This window comes from Lynx rufus, unplaced genomic scaffold (assembly GCF_022079265.1).
Source record: "Lynx rufus isolate CCGP_SWC_20201006 ecotype Redwood Valley unplaced genomic scaffold, mLynRuf1.p SCAF_8, whole genome shotgun sequence".
Taxonomy (NCBI): Eukaryota; Metazoa; Chordata; class Mammalia; order Carnivora; family Felidae; genus Lynx; species Lynx rufus.
The window spans coordinates 88,342,923-88,360,616 of NW_025814896.1; the positions used below are offsets into that span (position 1 = coordinate 88,342,923).

The 17,694-nt window shown below is 36.9% G+C and overlaps 1 protein-coding gene across 6 annotated transcripts in view; it reads left to right on the forward strand.

Moving 5' to 3' along the window:
- The window catches only part of ZNF638 (zinc finger protein 638), a 70,607-nt gene that overhangs the window by 26,762 nt on the left and 26,151 nt on the right, over positions 1–17,694 (forward strand). For 5 of the 6 annotated variants that reach the window (XM_047067617.1, XM_047067610.1, XM_047067612.1 and 2 more), the window contains 6 exons: positions 7,944–7,994; positions 10,737–10,808; positions 12,248–12,334; positions 12,589–12,657; positions 13,042–13,079; positions 15,414–15,545. In XM_047067617.1, coding sequence (XP_046923573.1) covers positions 7,944–7,994; positions 10,737–10,808; positions 12,248–12,334; positions 12,589–12,657; positions 13,042–13,079; positions 15,414–15,545 — 449 coding nt within the window. The remainder of the gene's footprint in view (positions 1–7,943; positions 7,995–10,736; positions 10,809–12,247; positions 12,335–12,588; positions 12,658–13,041; positions 13,080–15,413; positions 15,546–17,694) is intronic. The other variant, XM_047067615.1, reaches the window with a different exon arrangement.

The following is a 17,694-nucleotide window of genomic DNA, read 5'->3' on the forward strand; positions in this document are numbered from 1 at the left end:
ACTCACCTAGGCAGTTAGAAGCTCCCAATTCCCTTCTAGTAATACTGGATACATTGAGTGACGTGGTATTAGTAGTTTGTTAAGTCTGTCTCTTTTACTTGGCTGAGTAAGGGAATATTTGTAGGAGGAAGAATACAGGGACACTGAAATTGAGTTTATATTGTTGCGGCTGAACCTGTGGGCAAACATAGCCATAATTTTCTAGTTTGTCATCCTTGATTTAATGATGTTTTTTGTGTAAGATTTTATTGGTTTAGTTGTTTGTTTGTTTGTTTTTAGTAAACGTATCTTATTCTTTATGCTTTTCAATTCCTAGATGAAAATGACTTTTCTTTTAGGAAATAAAACATGAACAAATGAAAAAAAGAGGCAAACCAAAAAACAAACTCTTAACTATAGAGAATAAGCAGATGGTTACCAGAGGAGAGGTGTATGGAGGGAGGGGTGAAATAGGTGAAAAGGATTAAGAGTACACTTATCTTGGTGAACAGTGAATAATATATGGAACTCCTTTTTTTTTCCTAAGCCTGTTTTCTTCTTTTTTAATGTTTATTTTTGAGAGAGAGAGAGAGAGAGACAGACAGAGCACAAGTGGGGAGAGGCAGAGAGAGAGGGTCACAGAATCCGAAGCAGGCTCCAGGCCCTGAGCTGTGAATACAGCCCCACACGGGGCTCGAACCCACGAATCATGAGATCATGATCTGAGCTGAAGTCAGACGCCTAACCAACTGAGCCACCCAGGCATGAATATTATATGGAACTTCTATATTGTATTCCTGAAACTAATACAACACTTGATGTTAACTACACTGGAATTAAAATTAAAAAAAAAAAAAAAAGAGTGACTTTCAATCCTTTATTTCCCCAATAAAAGCACTCGATTCAAATAGTTCCCACATCGGAGTTCCACAAACCTTTAAGGAAGCAGTAAATCTAGTTTGATTTCAGCTATCCTGTGGCATTCAGAGGAAAGGAAAACTATCTTTAAAACTGGAGATGGAGAGAAGGGAAACAAGAAAAAGCAGGCTAATATGGACATCAGTGCTGACAGAGACACTATATGCCTATCAGAAGGGTTAGACAAAATCGTAACACCAAATGCTATTAAGGATGTAGAGAAAGTTGTAAGTTGCTATTGGGAATTTAAAATGGTACAGAAAAGAGTATTGCAGTTTTTTTTAAGTTAATGAATTTAAGTAATCTCTGTACTCAACATGGGGATTGTACTCATGACCCCAAGATCAAGAGCCGCACTCCCTGCTGACTGAACCAGTTAGGTGCCCAAGTATTGCAGGTTCTTAACAAAACTAAGCATATGCTTACGATAGCACCCAGTGGTTATGCTCTTTGGGCATTTATACCACATGGATGAATTACATTTACAAAAGACCTCTTCACACAAAACCCTGTGCGTGAATATTTTTAGCATCTTTTAAAAAAAAAATTTTTTTTTAATGTTTATTTATTTTTGAGAGAGAGTGAGAGAGCGTGAGCAGGGGAGGGGCAACGAGAGAGGGAGACACAGAATCCAAAGTAGGCTCCAGGCTCCAAGCTGTCAGCACAGAGCCAGATGGGGGGCTGAAACTCATAAACTGCGTTTAATTAACATACAGTGCAATATTGGTTTTAGGAGTAGAATTCAGTGATTTATCACTTACCATACAACACCCAGTACTTCTCACAACAGGTGCCCTCCTTAGTATCCATCACCCTTCTAGCCCATCTACCCACCATGCTCCATCACCCCTTAATTTGCTCTCTAGCATTTAGAGTCTCTTGTGGCTTGTTTCCCTCTCTTCTCTTTTTGACCCCCTTCCCATATGTTCATCTGTTTTGATTCTTAAATTCCACATATGAATGAAATTATATGTTATTTATCTTTCTCTGATTCTAGCTCCATCCGGGTCATTGCAAATGGCAAGATTTCATTCTTTTTGATGGCTGAGTATTATTCCAGTATTATTCCACGCCACATCTTTATCTTTTTATCAGTGGATGGACATTTGTGCTCTCTTCATAGTTTGGGTATTGTTGATAATGCTGCTATAAATGTTGGGGTGCATGTGCTCCTTTGAATCTGTATTTTTGTATCCTTTGGGTAAATACCTAATAGAAAAATTGCTGGGTCATAGGGTAGTTCTATTTTTAGTTTCTTGAGGAACCTCCATACTGTTCTCCAGAGTGGCTGCACCAGTTTGCATTCCCACCAACTGTGTAAAAGGGTTCCCCTTTCTCCACATCTTTGCCAACATTTGTTTCTTGTGTTGTTACTTTTAGCCATTGTGACAGGTGTGAGGTGGTATCTCATTGTTAGGTTTTGATTTGTGTTTTCGCTGGTGATGAGTGATGTTGAGCATCTTTTCATGTGTCTATTAGCCATCTGGATGTCTTCTCTGGGAAAGTGTCTATTCTAATGTCTTCTGCCCATTTCTTAACTGTGTATTGCTTTTTGAGTGTCGAGTTTATAAGTTCTTTATAGATTTTGGATACTAACCCTTTATCAGATAGGTCATTTGTAAGTATCTTCTCCCATTCCGTAGGCTGCCTTTTAGTTTTGATTGTTTCCTTCCCTGTGCAGAAGCCTTTTATCTTGATGAAGTCCCAGTAGTTCATGTTTGCTTTTGTTTCCCTTGCCTTCGGCAATATGACTCTTTGCTCTGGCCAAGTTCAAAGAGGTTGCTACCTGTTTTCTCCTCTAGGATTTTGATGGTTCTCTGTCTCACAGGTCTTTCATCCATTTTGAATTTATTTTTGTGTATGGTATAAGAAAGTGGTCCAGTTTCATTCCTCTGCACGTTGCTGTCCATTTTTTCCAACACCATTTGTTGAAGAGACTGGATTTTGTTTTGTTTTGTTTTTAATTGTTTAATGTTTATTTTTTTGAGAGAGATGAAAGAGAGACAGACTGTGAGCAGGGGAGGGGCAGAGAGAGAGGGAGACACAGAATCTGAAGCAGGCTCCAGGCTCTGAGCTGTCAGTACAGAGCCTGATGTGGGGCTTGAACTCAAGAACCGTGAGATCAAGAGCTGAGCCTAAGTCAGACGTTTAACCGACTGAGCCACCCAGGTGCCCCTGAGACTTTTTTTTCCCACTGGATATTCTTCCCGGCTTTGTCAAAAATGAGTTGACCATATAGTTGTGGGTCCATTTCTGGGTTTTCTATTCTGTTACATTGATCTGTGTTTGTTTTTGTGCAAGTACCATACTGTCTTGATGATTACAGCTTTATAATATAGCTTGAAATCTGGAATCATGATGCTTCCAGTTTTGTTTCTCTTTTGCAGAATTGCTTTGGCTATTTGGGGTCTTTTGTGGTTCCATACAAATTTTAGGATTGTTTGTTCTAGCTCTGCAAAAAATACGGTGGTATTGTATAGGGATTGCAATAAATGTGTAGATTGCTTTGGGTAGTATAGACATTTTAACAATGTTTGTTCTTCCAGTCCATGAGCATTCATGGAATGCTTTTCCATTTCTTTGTGTCCCCTTCAGTTTCTCTCATAAGTATTCTATAGTTTTCAAAGTATAGATCTTTTACCTCTTTAGTTAGGTTTATTACTAAGTATCTTGCTATTTTTGGTACAGTTGCAAATGGGGTCGATTCCTTGATTTCCTTTCCTGTTGCTTCGTTATTGGTGTATAGAAACACAACAGATTTCTGCACATTGATTTTGTATCTTGCAACTTTGCTGAGTTCATGTATTATTTCTAGCAATTTTTGGTGGAGTCTTTCAGGTTTTCTAGAGTATCATGTCAGCTGCAAATAGTGAAAGTTTGACTTCTTCCTTGTGGGTTTGGATGCCTTTTATTTCTTTTGGTTGTCTTGATTGCTGAGGCTAAAACTTCCAGTACTATGTTAAATAGCAGTGGTGAGCATGGACATCCTTGTCTTGTTCCTGACTGTAGGGGAAAGTTTCTCAGTTTTTCCCCATTGAGGATGACATTACTTGTGGATCTTTGTATATGGCCTTTATGATGTTGAGGTATGTTTCATCTATCCCTACTTTGTTGAGGGTTTTAGTCAAGAATGGAGGCTGAATTTTGTCAGAAGCATCTTTATTTGTAATAGCCAAAAACTGGAAGTAAGTCAAAAGTCCTTCAGTGGGTGAATGGTTAAATTGTGAGGTATCTGTAGCATGGAATACTACTCAGCAATAAAAAGGAACAAACTATTGATACGTGCAGCACTCGGATGGATTGCAGGGGAATTACACTGAATGATGAAAAAAATGGGTCTCATAGAGAATAGATTTGTGGTTGTCAGATTGAGGAGTGAGGCAGGTGGCTATTTCTATAAGTGGGTGGTAAGAAAGATCCTTGTGATGGAGCTTTCTGTATCTTAACTCATGGTCACAGTAATCTACGTGTATATGACAGAATTTCATAGCACTAAATACACATTAATGAATGTGTAGAACTGGGAAAATGTTGGTAATTGTATTAATGTCCGTTTACTGTTTGTGATATAGCATATAGTTTTATGCCAGATATTACCATCAGGGGAAACTGGGTGAAGGGTGTATGGGATCTTTCTGTATTATTTCTTACAACTGCTTGTGAATTTACAGTTGTCTTCAAATAAAAAGTAAAATTTTTTTTTAATTTCTTTTTTTAATGTTTTATTTATTTTTGAGAGAGAGAGAGAGAGAGAGAGAGTTCAAGCAGGGGAGGGGCAGAGAAAGGGAGACACAGAATCTGAAGCAGGCTCCAGGCCCCAGGCTGTCAGCACAGAGCCCAACGTGGGTCTCGAACCCACAAACCATGAAATCATGGCCTGAGCCGAAGTCAGATGCTTAACCGACTGAGCCACCCAGGCGCCCCTCAAAATTAAATGTTTTTAAATGCTGTGATAAAGCTATCATAATAAATTAAAACTACAGAACAATTTCATTTAAGAGTATTGATGTAAAAATTTAAATAAAATTTTAGCATACAGAGGCTGTTAGCACATTAAGTGAATAATATGCTATGCCCAAGAAGGTACCGCATCAGAAATTTAAAAGTGTTTCAAAATTAAGAGATCTGTTAAAATAGCTCACCAAATTAAATAGAGAAAGATAAATGCTGAGATCGATATTGGTAGAATTCAACATCCACTCCTAAGCATCAAAAAACAAAAAAATTTTGGGGCGCCTGGGTGGCTCAGTCGGTTAAGCATCCGACTTGGGCTCAGGTCACGATCTCACTGTCCGTGAGTTTGAGCCCCGCGTCGGGCTCTGTGCTGACTGCTCAGAACGTGGAGCCTGTTTCAGATTCTGTGTCTCCCTCTCTCTGACCCTCCCCCGTTCATGCTCTGTCTCTCCCTGTCTCAAAAATAAATAAAACGTTTAAAAAAACAAGAACAAAAACAAAAACAAAAAAACAAAATTTCTTAAAGTAGGCAACTGCTTTCTTAATATGATAGTGTTTTGTGTGTATATACTTTTGCTCATATTCATATGAACATACACATACATCAAGTCAAAAGGCAGCATATGTTTAATAGTGAGGCTAGTAGAAATGTCTCCATTAAGGGAACAAAGGAAGGGATACTCATCATCAGTTCTATCAGTTAACATAAATATTGTTTTAACCCTAATAGTCACTAGCCAGTGCAAAGTCAAGAGGCGTAAAAATTTGAGAGTATGTTACAACATTATTATTTGCAAATACGCATGTATTATGGAAAACCTAAGAGAGTCTACTGAAATGCTGTTAAATCTAAAAAGCAAAAAATAAAAAGGGGGCATCTGGGTGGCTCAGTTAGTGAAGTGTCCAACTCTTGATTTTGGCTCTAGTCATGATCTCCTGGTTCTCAAGATCAAGCCTGATGTCGGGCTGTGAGCTGAGCATGGAGTTGGCTTGGGATTCTCCCCCTCTCTTTCTGCCTCTCCTCTGCTCATGCTCTGTCTCTCACTAATTAGCCACCTTATTAATATAAGGTTTCAATTGTTTTATTATGTAGAAAGAATAACCACTTACATGTAATCTAATAAAACGTTCCATTTACAATAATAAAAAGTACAAAAGATACGAAAGTAAAATTTTAAAATACTACTGAATGGCATAAAATAATGATTAAGTGAGAAAACCGTTTATTCTTTGATAGAAAGCCTTTCAGCATTATAATGTGCCTGTTTTCTTATATTAGAACATAAATGTTATGGGGCGCCTGGATGGCTCAGTCTGTTGAGTGTCCTACTTTTGATTTCTGCTCAGGTCATGATCCCATGATTCGTGGGTTGAGCCCTACATTGGACTCTACGCTGACAATGTGGAGCCTGCTTGAGATTCTCTGTCTCCCTGGCCCTCCCCCACTTGTGCTCTCTCCCCCTCTCAAAACAAATAAACCTAAAAGAAAATAAATGTTACGAACCCAGTAAAAATGCCAGTAAGATTTTTTTAAATTCAAGTATAGGTGTCACACAACCATTAAGATTTTTATTTTCTTTTAAAGTTTACTATGTTGTTGGGGGGGGAGAGGGGAGGGGAGAGAGAATACCAAGCAGGCTCTGTGCTCTCTGTGCTCTCTGTGCTCCCAGCCTGATGCTGGTCTTGATCTCACAAACTGTGAGATCACGACCTGAGCCGAAATTGAGTTGGATGCTTAACTGAGTGATCCAGGTGCGCCCAGCCATTAAGATTTTTAAACCTGATGAACTAATTGTTTATATATAAATAATACAGAGTGGACGAGAAAATTCTGCAAAGGAAGAGTGATTAGGACAGACTAGCACTAATGTATTAATATATATTACAAAGGAAAGAAAAACTGAAAAGAAAATCATTGTTAAAAGTTACAGATAAAATACCTTACAAAGGTAAAGTTTCAAAATAGTTTCATGTAGTTGCACAAATAGACAAAAGGTCAGTAGTACAGAAAGAATCTAGAAATAGTCCCCAGATCAGATGGAGCATCAGTAAATCATTATGATAATATTTTTAATTAGCAAGGAATTATTCATTAGTTATTCATTAAGTTAACTAGCCACTTTGTAAAAGTAAAGTACTTTAATGGAAAATGTAGATGGATCAAAGATTTAGTGTGATACATAAGGTGGTAATTAAAATATTGAAAGAAAATGTGGAGTTTTTTTGTTTTTTTTTTTTTTAATTTCAGAGTGAGGACTTCCTTCCCTATCAGGAAAACATTTGATTACATAAATAGTATTTTTACCTAAGTATTTTGCATAACTTTTAAAAAATTGTTACCTGTATGATACAGGTGAATTTTCTTCTTCTTTTTTTTAATGTTTATTTATTCATTTTTGAGAGAGAGAGAGAGCATGTGCTTGCGAGTATGAGCAGGAGAGGGGCAGAGAGAGCGGGAGACAGATGATCTGAAGCAGGTTCCGTGCTGACAGCAGAGAGCCTGATGTCAGGGCCCAAACTGCTGAACCATGAGATTATGACCTGAGCTGAAGTCTGATGCTTAACCGATTGAGCCACCCAGACGCCCCCAGATGAATTTTCTTAATATATAAAGATCTCTTAACAAATAATGAGAAAAACCTCAACAACCCAAAAGATAAGTTGGCGAATATTATGAATAGCAGATCACAGAGAAAAATATAGTGTTGAATTCAACATGTGAAAATTAACACAACTTGACTCCTATTTAAAAAAATAAAAATTAAACCATACCAGTTTCCATTTCAGTTTTGAGTGATTAATAACTTATCTACTATGTATGGTAATGGAAGCTCCACTGTCATGGGCTATTGATGGGAATATCAGTTGGTACAGACTTCATGGAGGGCAATTTAATATAGTTAAAATTGAAATCTTTGCCTTTTTTCTCATCACCTCCATATCTCACAATTTATCTGTATAGTTCCACAAGTATACAAAGATGAGTATAAGGATGTTTCTTACAGTGTTTTTTCAGTCATTGCCAGGTTAGGTCTTTCCTAAATCTATGTGATATTGTTTGTAATGTGTCTTTGATATATTTTTCTTACTAGCCAAAACTGGACAAGTTAAGACATCTGGAACCAAAGTAAATAAATCTTCAGGTATGTTTTTTACTAGAATTCTAGACATATTAGTTAACTTTAAATTACTTATCTTGGATTTCATATGACATAATATTTGCTGGGTGTGTACTAATTTTTTTAAATTTATAGTCGCCTAGAAATTCTGAGAAAGAGATTTAGTAGATATGCTCCTTCTTTGTAGTAATTAGTAAAATAAGATAATTGGGAAACTTTCTCATGATGAATATTAGAGATAATTCCCCTCTTTTTTATTGAAGTCTTCTTTCTGGTTTACTTTCTTTTGTAAAATAACTCTGATAACAGCAAATTATGTTTTCAGTTTTTATGGACTATAGTGGGTTTTAATTATTTTTTTCTCTTCTATTATTATCCTCTCTAGTTCTCCTTTCTATTAAATGTTGGTTAGTTTAGGGTCATCTTTTTAAATGGATAGAGATCAGTGTATTAAATTATCTTCTCTATAATGGTAGAAAGGAAGCAGGTTGTAGTTGGGAAATACCATTGTTAGTGGCAGAGCCAGAATTTTCATAGAATAGTTTCTTCAAAGCAATAATCTGAGTGGGTCAGGAAGCTGGAAGTCTTGTTTTGAGGATGCATTTATTTACTCAACAGTTCGATATTGCTTTGAGAGTGAGTTTATGGGAGTTTTGGTGGAGACTTGGGGGGAATGGGTGTTAAAGCTGCTTAGCCACTCCTTAACTGTTGGAAATTAATTCTACATTTTTTCTCCCTTAAGTTCTTATAACCCAGCCAGAAGTAATAAAGTGGATTGACCTGTTATAATATAGGGATAGTGAAAGAAATACGTAAGGGCTCTTTGGGGCTCAGTGTGTCAGAATTTGAGATTGACTAAGAAATGACTAGTTAGGTGATACTTTATAAGTATTGGTATTAATCTTTTTGAGCAATGGTTAGGGTCTGTATTTGGATATAAAGGGTGAATTTGTAAACTATTTCAGTTGATTTTTGTGCATATCTATAATTGTTTTATTTGTATGGTAACTTCTCAAAAGCACGATCATGTTCTCACAAGGGTTCTGTAAAGTAATCATGGCATTTGCCACCCTTGTTTATAAATGGGCAGATGTGCACAGAAATTGATTCATGCCCTAAGACTTAACAGTTTTTTTAAGTCCATTTATTTATTTGGCGGGGGTCAGAGAGAGAGAGAGAGAGGGAGGGAGGGAGGGAGAGAGAGAGAGAGAGAAAGAGAAAGAATCCTAAGCAGGCTCCACACAAGCAGCTGGAGCCTGCCACCGGCCTGAAACTCATGAAACACGAGATCATGACCTGAGCCAAAACGAAGAGTCGGACACTTATCCTGCTGAGCCACCCAGGCCCCCTAAGACTTCACAATTTAATTTGGAAGTCAACTTGATCTACTGACTTTTTTTTTTTCCTAAAAAAAAAATATTTTTTTTTTTTAATGTTTATTTTTGACAGAGAGACAGAGCATGAGCAGGGGGGCGCAGAGAGAGAGGGAGACACAGAATCTGAAGCAGCGTCTAGGCTCTGAGCTGTCAGCACAGAGCCCGACCTGCAGCTCGAACTCACAGACCGCAAGACATGACCTGAGCTGAAGTCGGATGCTCAACCGACTGAGCCACCCAGGCGCCCCATGACTTTTTTTTTTTTTTTTCTAACGTTTATTTATTTTTGATAGAGACAGAACGTGAGCAGGGGAGGGACAGAGAGCGAGGGAGACAGAATCCAAAGCAGGGTCCAGGCTCTGAGCTATCAGCACAGAGCCTGATACAGGGCTCGACTCATGAACTGTGAGATCATGACCTGAGCTGAAGTCAGATGCTTAACTGAGTGAACCATCCAGATGCCCCTTAATCTACTGACTTTTGATTCTGGGCTTTTTCCTCATAATGCAACCTTGGTAGTTAATGGATCCTAGTTTTCAGAGCTAAACCTCCTGTTGCTCTCTGAATGGAAAGGGATTTGTTCTCCGGTGATCTTTTCAGTGCCGCTTTGATGATCACAGTCTTTACACATCATCCTTGAAGAAAAGCAACAGTAATGTGTATGTATAAAAGGTCAGAATAATTTAAATAGTCCTGTTCACAAAGAGCGCACTAGGTATGAGTCATAGCAATCTTAATGTAGCCTAGCCATGATTGTAGGTATTCTTCAATGCTTTTCAATCAACTGGAATCCAAGTAAGCTTGAGCTGGGAGACCCTAATTATAACTGCTTGTGGAACCATTAAAAGCATTATGGGATTTTTTTTTTTTTTTTAATATTTGTTTATTTTGTGAGAGAGAGTGGGTGCAAGGTTGGGGAGAGGGGAAGAGGCAGAGGGATAGAGAGAGAGAGAGAATGAATGAATTCCAAACAGACTTCCTGCTGTCAGAACAGACCCTGATGTGGGACTCTATCCCATGAACCTTGAGATTATGACCTAAGCTGAAACCAAGAGTCAGACACTTAACCAACTGAGCTACGCAGGCACTTGGGATTGTTTCTGTATCCTTGGCAGTTAGTTGATCCACACGTTGAGAGATTTATTTAACTTGCCTGAATGCTATTTTTAAGTACCTCACTGGAGAGATGAATTCTAATTTTATTGATTTTTTTTTTTTTCACCTGAAGGAATTAATCATCCTTGCTAGATTTAGAAAATGACCTGTGCCCCAAAGATGATACCATTATGTGTTTGGGATAAAATGTTCTGTCACTCATATTCTTTATGAAGTTCTTTGGGGATCGTTGATACCAATTAAATCAATTTTGACTATAACTTTTGTTATTTAGGGAAATCAGCTGGTTCTGTAAAATCTGTGGTAACAGTAGCTGCTAAAGGTAATAAAGCTTCAGTCAAAACAGGTAAGACTATTGGGAAGGAGAGGTTTTATTAAGTTCTTCTTGCCTTAGAGAATATAACAAACATAATATCAAAAGCAAGCTTTATACTCCTATAATTTGTAGTATCTAATAACATCTTGAAAAGTTTAGTAGATACTTATTTAATATTTAAAACCTGACATGTAATGGGACTTTGAGTTTTTGGTATATTGATCCTTGGCAGTGTGTGCCATTGCAGATACATTTTTGTGTAAGAAACTTTTTTTTTTTTAAGTTTATTTGTCTATTTTGAGAGCGAGAGAGAGAGAGCGTGCGTGCAGACAGGAGGGGAAGAGAGAGGGGGAGAGAGGGAATCCCAAGCAGTCTCTGCACCATCAGCACAGAGCCCAATGCAGGGCTTGAACCCACGCCTGATGCTCAACCGATTGAACCACCCAGGTGCCTCTGTATTGGAAGCATTTTTTTTTTTAATTTTTTTTTTTTAACGTTTATTTATTTTTGAGACAGAGAGAGACACAGCATGAACGGGGGAGGGGCAGAGAGAGAGGGAGACACAGAATCGGAAGCAGGCTCCAGGCTCTGAGCCATCAGCCCAGAGCCTGACGCGGGGCTCGAACTCGCGGACTGCGAGATCGTGACCTGAGCTGAAGTCGGACGCTCAACCGACTGAGCCACCCAGGCGCCCCTATTGGAAGCATTTTTAACAGCTCTGTGATTACAGGTTGCTCTGTCACTTCCCCCTACAAATTGTTTAATCTTTATTCTCTCAGTTTTTAGAGCTGTCACTTCATATTACCTTCCCTACCTTATATATTTTTCTATTTGTTACTCCAGAAAAGATTTTTCTTACCCTGTAAAAAGAATGTGTTCCCTCCATAAAGAAAGGAATGTAACATGTTGAAACTAATATGACCTGTTTATTAATATATAGAATTATTTTATTTTATTTTAAAAAAGTGGTTTTTTATTTATTTTTGAGAGAGAGAGAGACAGTGTGAGTGGGCAAGGGGGGAGAGGGAGACACAGAATCCAAAGCAGGCTTCAGGCTCTGAGCTGTCAGCACAGAGAGATGTGGGGTCTCAAACTCATGAACTGCGAGATCATGTCCTGAGCTGAAGTTGGACACTTAACCGACTAAACTACCCAGGCACCCCATATAGACTAATGTTAGAGAACCTTTGTACAGATTACGAAATACGATTTTTTTATGTGTGATCATGGTGTGCTTCTACCACTGGGGGGATAAATCTGTGGCTCATTACTGACCATCAGTAAGAACTGTATCTCATTTTAAATTTGCTTTTAATCTTACTGGTAAACAGATATAAGTGGGAATAATAAATACATGGAAAAGAACTGCTTTTATAATGTTGGACTAAATTACTTCTACGTGTTAGTATGAAACATGCTAAGTGATTGAACAGGTCCCTAGAATAATAGTTCACTTCTACTTTTAAAAGCAAAATCTAGTGGAAAGAAGTCTCTAGAAGTCAAAAAGGCTGGCATTGTCAAAAACAAAGACACCAACAAACCTGTCATCGTACCAGGTAAGCTTGAAATGCTTTCTTTTAGTGCTTTCTTTACATCTAGGTGTACGTTTAGAGTGTATTTTGAAATTATTGCTTTAAAATCTTGAAAGGGATTGTTTTGTTGTTTTTCACAGAAAAACCTATCTTAGCTCTGACCTAAATCAGGTCAGCCTAAGGAAACTTACGTGACAATTTAAGCTCCTGTTTAGATTCATTAGTTTAATTATATTAGTATGCTTTTCTAGACTATTAAAGCAGACTATTTCATGCAGAAAACTCTGAAATAAAGACCAGTGTGGAAGTCAAAGCCACTGAAAATAGTGCTAAAGAAACAGTTTCAGGTAGGTCAATAAAAATTTTATTTTGTTCTCTTATGTTTAAAGATGGAAGATTAAATTTGAATAAAATAGGGTATTTAATTTTGTGTCAGATATAGTTAATATATTTTTTTAAATACGAGGTTCGTACCTAAGTGAAATTTAAAATATTGTGATTCAGATCTACACCCTGTCTCTTGATTATTCTGAAGTTTTGCTCTTAGAGGGAATAAAATGAAACATACTAATTTAAAAACCATTGTTCATTCTGTAGCTGCTTCCTTAAATTTTCTAGTATTTTGTTAGTTGTGTACACTTCCATGCAGTTACTATTTAATCCAATGTGGAAAAAGTGAGAGCTTGATAAAATATATTTGCATGAATTCTTACTTTATTTTGTATCTTAAGCTGCTGTGGAGGCCACAGAAAATGAACAAGTCAACAAGGTCAGTTTTTATATTTTACTTATTATTTAAAAGCTTAGGAAATTTTGACACAATATGTTTTTCTTATTGTAAACCCAGTAAAAAATGTACAGGATTTGGCGTGGTGAAAAATCTATCATTTGTGACTTTTTAGATAGGGTTTGAGTTGCAAAATAAGTCATAAAAATTTAGGTGCAGGTTATTAATAAAGGTACATGTTTTTGAGGTTTACTTTTCACTGAGAAAAAAAAAAGTTAGGCCAAAATGGGCTTTTGAGTAGAAAAACCAGTGGTGTAATTAGAACCAGTAGAATTTTTTGAAGTCTGTTTTTTTAGAAGCAAATAGGAGATAAGTTAATATTTAGAATACCAGTTCTTTGTGTTTTCAGAATAGCGAGTGGAATTTGAGATTTTATTTGAGGGCATAAAGTTTGCTTTATTGTTTTCCTGTGGTTAACATTTGTCATTATGAATGTATTAAAATCCTGTTAATGTAGATTTTACTGGTTAAGGTCTTGAGATCATTCAGGTGCTAAGCATTAAGTTTATTTTTGACTGGTAGATTCATTCTTCAAGTAGTAACTAAGTAGTATGTATCTTACTGTTGTTTCAGGAAGTTTTTTTTTTTTTTTCTTTTTTTGAGAGGGAACACAAGGTGGGGAGAGGGGCAGAGAGAGAAAGCATCCTAGGCAGAGCTGGACACAGGGCCCAATCCCACTACGCTGGGAAATCAAGAGTCAAGATGCTCAACCAACTGAGCCACACAGGCACCCATGTTTCAGGAAGGATATTTTAAAGCACAAATAGATTGACTTAAAGACTTCAAAAGGAACATTTATGAACACAATTGATGTGCTAGTTCAAAATCATTCTCAACTTACTTATAAAAAGTATAACTTCCTGACACCCCTCCTCCTTTTATTTTTCAAAAGAAAAGTTACAGATTGTCCAGTTTACTATAGTATACCTTTGGGGATTTTCTCAACATTCACTAAAGGAAAAATTGGCATTGATGAGAGTCATTTGAAGAATAAAATAGATCCGAGAGAAGAGAAGGCAGAAATGAAAGTATTTATTTACTTTGTAATGGGAATTGGGCTATAGGGAAAGATTCCTAAGAGACGAGGTAAGCTTTTTAATATTGCCTAAAAGATCATTTTATTTGGCGAGATAAAAGGATATGCTCTGACTTGGAGGTTGGAGATGTTAGCAAAACATGGCACAGGAATGGCAGAGCATGGAGGTGTTGTCGGAGACAAACTGGTGTTTTAAAGTTGTATTTTTATTTTTGTTATTTTTTTTAATGTTTATTTTTGAGAGAGAGAGCGTGAGCAGGGAGTGGCAGAGAGGGGGGAGGGCAGAGGATCCTAAGTGGGCTGTGCACTAAAGGCAACGAACCGCATGTGGGCTGTAACTGATGTGGGTTGGAACTCATGAACCCATGAGATCATGACCTGAGCCGAAGTCGGATGCTCAATCAACTGAGCCACCCAGGTGCCCCACTTGTATTTTTATTTTTTAATTATTTTTAGCTTTTTTAAAAGCTTTTGTTTACATATTTTTTAAAGTTTATTTTGAGAGAGAGTGTGTGTGAGCAGGGGTGGGGAAGGGAGAAAGAATCCCAAGCAGAGTTTGATACTCAGTGCGGAGCCCAATGTGGGGTGCAAACTCATGAACTCTGAGATCATGACCTCAGCCAAAACCAAGAATCAGATGCTCAACCCACTGAGCCACTCAGGTGCCTCCCAAGATTTAATTTTTTTCTTTTTTAATGTTTTTATTTATTTTTGAGAGAAAGAGAGACAGAGCATGAGCAGGGGAGGGGCAAAGAGAGGGGGACACAGAATCTGAAGCAGGCTCCAGGCTCTGAGCTGTCGGCACAGAGTCCGACGCGGGCCTCTAACTCATGGACTGTGAGATCATGAGCTGAGCCGAAGTCGGACGCTTAACCAACTGAGCCACCCAGGCGCCCCCAAGATTTAATTTTTTTAAAGTAATCTCTATACCCAGTGTGGGGCTCAAACTTAACAACCCCAAGATCAATAGTTGCATGCTCCACAGACTAAGCCAGCCCGGCTCCCCTTAAACTTGTATTTTTAAACAGTGGTTGAAAAAGAGAACTAAAGGCTTTGACTCGATGACACATGGTATGAATGAAATTATGCTATGTACTTAAAGAGAGGAAATTTGCATTTTGTTTTGTTTTTGAGGTTCGGACCAGCCTTCTTAAATGATAAGATTTAGTATTAAATGCAGTCAGTTTAAATACCATAACAAATGATCTGCAGCATAAACTTAAGTAAATATAGAAGCAGTTAAAGAAATTTGAATGTCAACTCTTAAATTTGTTTTGAAGGAAACAGAGGAAATGTGTGTGGTACTTATTTCTAATTTGCCTAATAAAGGATATTCTATAGAAGAAGTTTACAACCTAGTAAAACCATTTGGTGGTTTAAAGGATATTTTGATTTTATCATCTCATAAAAAGGTAAGCGTTGATAATAGCTGTTCATGTTGTCTGAAGCACATTTTGAAAATAAGCTCACAAAATGAAAAGAAAAGGGTTTAAAGGCAGCACCTCAAAATAATTAAGCCATCTCAACCTAAGGGATTTTTAAAATATAAAACATATCCCGTATTTTAGTGTTATTGTAATCTGACGTAGTTTTTATGATGGGGAGGATGGCTTAATAAATGTGTCAAAATTTTGCCTAAAATTTTAGTCTAAATATTTTATCTTCGATATGTTAATGCAGTTTTATAATGACTTACAAACTTGCATAGCACTTTTTTTTACTAGTATTCCTGGTATTTTACCAATTGTACTCAAATGGGAAGTAACCATTCTCAGACAAAAATGTCATCAATACTTAGAATAACCTAGGTTATATTTGTGTTTCAAGTTTTCAGGAATTAGTACATACTACTTTTGTAATTTCAAAACAAAATGTATTATTAATAACTTGTGGAATGTACTTTACAAGAGGTGAGATTTTAGGAAAGTTTAATGGAAACACCACTCAGGTGATTAGAAGTGGTGTTCTTACATTAGAAAGGAGTTTGTGATCACTAGAGATCTTTGGAAGGTTATATATGTTTGATGGTAGTTGGAGCCAGTTTGCTTAAGAAAACGGAAGAGGAGAGTGAATGCAAGTTACATGCAATTTCACATTATATTAAAAGTAGATTATTTGAATGTCTGCACACCTTTATAAATTACTGAAAACCAATGAATTCTGCACTTATAAACAGGTGAACTTTATAATGTATAAATTATATTTCAGTAAAACATTTTATTTAGAAACAAGAATAAAAGGAAGGAGGTTTTTTTTTTTTTTTTTTGAGAGAGAGTATGTGTGAGCGAGGGAGGGGAAGAGGGACAGGTAGAGAATTTTAAGCAGTCTCCACGCCCAACACAGAGCCCAGTGTGGGACTCGATCTCACATCCGTGAGATCATGATCTGAGCTGAAATCAAGAGTCGGATGCTTAACTGATTGAGCCACCCAGGCGTCCCAGGAATGATTTTTTAATAAAAGAATTTTTTAATGTAAGTACATTAAAATCGGGGGAAATTGTGGGCATCTGGAAATGAATAATTCAGATTCACACTTTGCATCATATACCAGAGTATGAGTAGATACTTTAAATATAAACTCAAATACAGAAAATCTAGACTTTTATCTGCCCAATTTTGATTAGAGTTGACTAGAGTTATTAACTATTGGGAGATTTAATACTTTTCTAGATATTATGTAGAAAAATACCAGTTTCAGTCATATAAACATTTCAAACATTTGTGGTTTAAAATGAACATAAAGCAAGATGTAAATTAAAAACTAAAAATATTCTAATTATTGTAATAGGGAAACAAAGATTCATACCCACATTATGCTGTAAAATATTAAAAGTTCAATAAATAAAATGGCAAATGACCGAAAGAGATAATTCTTTAAAAAAAGAATTATAGGGGCGCCTGGGTGGCTCAGTCGGTTAAGCGTCTGACTTTGGCTTAGGCCATGATCTCACAGTTCGTGAGTTCGAGCCCCGCGTGGGGCTCTGTGCTGACAGCTCAGAGCCTGGAGCCTGCTTCAGATTCTCTGTCTCCCTCTCTCTCTGCCCCTCCCCCACTCACGCTCTCTCTCTCTCTCTCAAGAATAAATAAACATTAAAAAAAAAAAAGAATTACAGCTGTGAACAAATATATGGAAGATTTCTATCTCATTAACTCCAAGACATGTAGAAGAATGTTCAGCTTATTCATTTAGCCAGGGATGAAAATTAAAACCAAAATGTGTGAAACTACGAATTTCACAATTAGGAAAACTGCAAAATCAAAAATAACATGGTAATTTGGTTCTTTCAATTCTCATATTTCTCATATTTTACCAACCATTAAATTTATTTACTTAACAAATATTTATTAAATGTCTGCTATATGCCAGATACTACTCTAGGTACTAAGGATACAGTAATGAATAAGATAAATAAGATTTTCCTTAATGTCATTTACTAGAATGTCCACTCTTATTTCTCTCTTTACTATTGCCTTATAAATGCAGTCATCCATTCCTTATGGTTGTAATATTGTGAGTCTGTTGGCCTCGCTTTTGAGGAATGCCTTTTTTTTTCTTTAAAA